A 5,000-nucleotide genomic window follows, 5' to 3' on the forward strand; every position below is an offset into this window, starting at 1 on the left:
CATATGCATACATAAATCACTATCGATATCAGTATATGACACAGCCTATCAAAGAGCAGCTGCACGTCCACGCAGCCTGCTCCCCAAGAACGCCGTGCAGTAACCTTTCTTCCAGGTGATCTTGTGCAGCGGATAACCCGAGGCAGGACAGGTCACGGTGAAGGTCTCCCCCGCCACGGCAGACACCCTCCCCATGGGCCGCACGTGGGGAGGCCCGTACACGTTCAGGCGCGCCGAGTGGGTCACCTTCCCCGCGCTGTTCTCCGCCGTGCAGCTGTACGTGCCGCCGTCCGTCACGTGCACGCTGCTGATGTTGACGTGGCTGATGACGTCACCGTGAGCTGACACGTACTGGCCCTTCAAGTACCTGCAACAACGGACACGGTGACCTGTTAACTAAGACCAGAACAGGCTGAAGAGGTCGAGGCTTGTGCAACGATAAAAGTAATTCGAGGAAGAAGGAAAGCAAAGAAAGAAGTAAAAAAAGAAAACAAAGAGGACAAACGAAGAGAAAGAAGACAAACAAAAAGAAAGAAAGCAAAGAAGCCAAACTAAAATATAAAAAAACAAAGAAAACAAACGAAATAGAAAGAAAACAACAGAAACAACCGAAAAGAAAGAAAACAACAAAAACAGAAAGAAAGAAAAAACAAAGAAAACAACCACAAAAAGAAATAAAAGACAAAAAGAAACAAAACAACAAAGAAAAAAAGAAAAAAAAGAATAGAAGAATGAAGTACACTTATGCAAATACCCTTTACACACTGATACATCTTGTATTGTCACATAGAATCAATGTATTGACCTAAACCCTTAGAAAGGAAGCTGGAACAAGGGAAATAAGAGAAAAGAGAGGAGGACCTTATAAGGAGACGCCTTCGTATAATACAAACGAATATATAGATTATTATGTAGATGACTGAAGAGAAGAAGAAGAAGGAGAAGGAGGAGAAGAAGAAGTAGAAGGAGAAGGAGAAGGAGGAGGAGGAGGAGGAAAAGAGGAAGAAGAAGAAGGAGAAGAAGAAGAAGAAGAAGAAGAAGAAGAAGAAGAAGAAGAAGAAGAAGAAGAAGAAGAAGAAGAAGAAGAAGAAGAAGAAGAAGAGGAGGAAGAAGAAGAAGAAAAGGAGGAAGAAGAAGAAACATGGAGAGAAAGAAAAAGGAATTGAGGATAGAAAAAGACAGACAAAGAAATGAATGAATAAAGGATATAAATAATTTTAAAAAAAGAAAAAGAAAGAAAAAAACATAAAAAAGAAAAAAGAAAAAGGACATCAAAACGAATAAATAAAGGAAATAAATAATCCAAAAAGATTCTTTTTTTTTTATGAGAAAAGGAGAGAAAAACGTTTTTAAAAAGAGAAAAAGAAAAGGGACATCAAAATATAGCATTCATCTGATCATGAACATCACCCCCATAACAACAAAATATTAAAGAACACCGAATGAACGAAGAACGAACAGGGGGGGGGGGGGGGATAGACAGAGATAGAGAGAGATAGACGTAGAAAGAGAGAGAGAGAGGGATAGAGAGAAGAGATAGGAGAGAAAGATAGAGGGAGAGAGAGAAGAGAGAAGAGATAGGAGAGAGAGATAGAGGGAGAGAGATAGAGGGAGAGAGAGAAGAGAGAGAGATAGAGGGAGAGAGAGAAGAGAAAATAGAGAGATAGACTTTACTTTATTGATTGAAGGAACTTTGCGTCACGAATCTGATTACTTAGGGATTAAAAGTAAGCTTTGAATAGACCGTGATGTTCATACGAATAAAAATACTCTCGTGTAATTATATCTCGAGCTATGATTGACAGATTGTTGTCATTCAAGCACATCCGCTGTAGAGATGTGAATAAAGAAGTGTTAAAAATGTGATTAAAAAATATCTACGAGGGATTTGATTACTATAATTGGAACTATGATAGAATGTAAGATTAGAGTAAACAATATTGATTCTAGTTATTGATATGCACTCTACAGTAGCTCGTCAGTATCATCGACTGTATTTCACGTGTTTTTAATCTTATTTTCAAATCTTTATCACCAATTCTTTCCCGAAAAAAACAAAACCAAAACCCCAATTTACATTCGTATCATATCAAGAAAATGAAGTATCTCAAAAATGTAATTATTATGTACAGTATTTCTCGTAATTTTAATCTTATTATCTAATCTGTATCACATGTTTTTTTTTTTTTTTTTTATAAAAACCCTAATTCAACTACCCAACCGTTCAAGAAAAAAAAAGAAAAAAGAAAAAAAGGAAAACAAATAATAATAATAATTATTAATTAATTAATCCCCCATCCCTTTCTCCCATGAAATCTAAAAATACATCAATATCACACAAGACCCCCCCCACCCACCCCCATCTGCATAAATCCCTCCCCCCCCCACCCACCCACCCCTTTTTTTCCTTCGCGAGAAAGACTGACGATATCACAGTGTCAGACGTGGGGCCATGGGGGGGATGGGGGGGGGGGAGTATGTGAGGTCCAGCTGACACTCCTGAAGGAAAAGAAATACTCCTTGCAAGAAAATGTCAAAATGAAGGCTTAAAGAGTTCAATTTTAATAACATTGACAGTGATAGTGACTTAAGGTTGGCTGGCGTAGCTGATTTGCATATTGCTCCTGGAAAAAGAAAAGAAAAGAAAAAATGAAAAAGTGAGAATAAGAATAATAGGTAAATTGTGTATGGGTTTTATGTGAATGGCGATGGAGTGTAGAGAACGAAGAATAAAGAGAAGAGACAAAGTGTCCAATAAATGAAGAATTGCTCCCGGAAAAGAAAAATGAAAAAGTGCGAATAAGAAAAATTGGAAAACTCTGTATGGGTTTTATGTGAATGGCGTTGGAGTGTAGAGAAGGAAGGTAAGAAAAGAGACAAAGAAAGAGAAGAAAGTATCCAATGAATGAAGAATTGCTCCTGGAAAAGAAAAAAAGAAAAAGTGAGAATAAGAATAATAGGAAAATTGTGTATGGGTTTTATGTGAATGGCGATGGAGTGTAGAGAACGAAGAATAAAGAGAAGAGACAAAGGAAGAGAAGAACGTATCCAATAAATGAAGAATTGCTCCCGGAAAAGAAAAAAGAAAAAGTGAGAATAAGGATAATAGGAAAACTGTGTATGGGTTTTATGTGAATGGCGATGGAGTGAAGAGAACGAAGAATAAAGAGAATAGACAAAGGAAGAGAAGAAAGTACCCCAAAAATGGAGAATTGGTCCTGGAAAAGAAAAGAAAAAAAAAATGAGAATAAGAGAAATAGGAAAACTGTGTATGGGATTTATGTGGATGGCGATGGAGTGTAGAGAATGAAGAATAAAGAGAAGAGACAAAGGAAGGGAAGAGAGTATCCAATAAATGAAGAATTGCTCCCGGAAAAGAAAAATGAAAAAGTGAGAATAAGAATAATAGGAAAATTGTGCATGGGTTTTATGTGAATGCCGATGGAGTGTAGAGAACGAAGAATAAAGAGAAGAGACAAAGGAAGAGAAGAAAGTGTCCAATAAATGAAGAATTGCTCCCGGAAAAGAAAATGAAAAAGTGAGAATAAGAATAATAGGAAAATTGTTTATAGGTTTTATGTGAATGGCGATGGAGTGTAGAGAAGGAAGAATAAAGAGAAGAGACAGAGGAAGAGAAGAAAGTGTCCAATAAATGAAGAATTACTCCCGAGAAAAAAAAGAAAAAAAAGAAAAAAATAAAACTGTGTATAGGTTATATGTGAATGGTGATAGAGCGTAGAGAACGAAGAATAAAGAGAAGAGATAAAGGAAGAGAAGAAAGTATCCAATAAATAAAGAATTGCTCCCGGAAAAGAAAGAAAGAAAAAAAAAAAACTGTGTATGGGTTTTATTTGTATGGCGATGGAGCGTAGAGAACGAAGAATAAAGAGAAGAGACAAAGAAAGAGAAGAACGTATACAATAAACAAGAAAATAAGAAAAAAAGGAAAAATGTGTATGGGTTTTATACGAATGGTGATAGAGCGTAGAGAAAGAAGGAAAGAGAAGAGAAAGAGAAGGAGAACAAATACGACAAACGAAAAATTTGCGATAACGAAGCTATCAGAGAAAGACCATTGCAATAATGATAGTGACAAAGAAAAAAAAAACAACAAAAAGAAAAAAAAGAGAAAAAAAATTAATAATAATAATAGAAAAAAATGCATATTCGTTCGCTCACATGAATGTATATACGTATGAATGCATATATACTTACATCAAAGATAAGCCAGCAAAAAGAATATTCACTTTTATAATCGTACATGGATACCCACCGAACGCAGAAAAAAAAAGAAGGAAAAATAATACACACTAAATAATAATAATAATAAAGTAGAAAAAAGTAAATAATAAAAAAGTAAAAAAAAAAAAAAAAATCGAACTAAATAAGAAAAAAAACAGTAAATAATAATAATAAAAACCGATCGAAGTAAAAAGAAAAAAAAAAAACAGTAAATAATAAAAAAACGAATCGAACTAAAAAAAAGAAAAAGAAAAACAAACAGTAAATAATAATAAAAAAAACAATCGAAGTAAAAAAAAAAAAAAAAAAAGAAAAGCAGTAAATAATAAAAAAACAATCGAAGTAAAAAAAAAATAACAGTAAATAATAAAAAAAAGAATCGAACAAAAAAAAATAACAATCGAACTAAAAAAAAAAAACAGTAAATCATAATAAAAAAAAAGATTCAAACTATAAAAAAAAAAAAAAAACAGTAAAAAAAAAAAAGAAAAAAACACGGTCTGTCACACACGGAAATCCTTTATCTTCTACCGCCGTGGCAGTTCAATCATTCACGCCGGATGAATCAATATTTCTCTTCTCGAACAGCTTTCTACTCCCCCGTACATTTCTTTTCACTTCTCTCTATTTCCCCTTTCGTAAAATCCATTTCCCGTTTTTTTTTTTTTTTTTTTTTTTTATTCGTGTCAATGTTTCTCCGGATAATTGTTTTTACTATATATTTTTTATTATATTTATTTCTATTATAATTATTGTTA

General features: G+C 34.0%; 1 protein-coding gene across 5 annotated transcripts in view; it reads right to left on the reverse strand.

Annotated features, from left to right (window-relative positions):
* Positions 1-5,000, reverse strand: part of LOC113821638 (cell adhesion molecule Dscam2) — a gene marked incomplete at its 5' end in the record, with an annotated part of 153,319 nt that overhangs the window by 38,110 nt on the left and 110,209 nt on the right. For all 5 annotated transcript variants that reach the window (XR_011398500.1, XR_011398501.1, XM_070120511.1 and 2 more), the window contains 1 exon segment: positions 105-367. Coding sequence is in view for 3 of the 5 variants with exons in the window: in XM_070120511.1 (XP_069976612.1) it covers positions 105-367 (263 nt within the window).

This window comes from Penaeus vannamei, chromosome 4, assembly GCF_042767895.1.
Source record: "Penaeus vannamei isolate JL-2024 chromosome 4, ASM4276789v1, whole genome shotgun sequence".
NCBI lineage: Eukaryota > Metazoa > Arthropoda > Malacostraca > Decapoda > Penaeidae > Penaeus > Penaeus vannamei.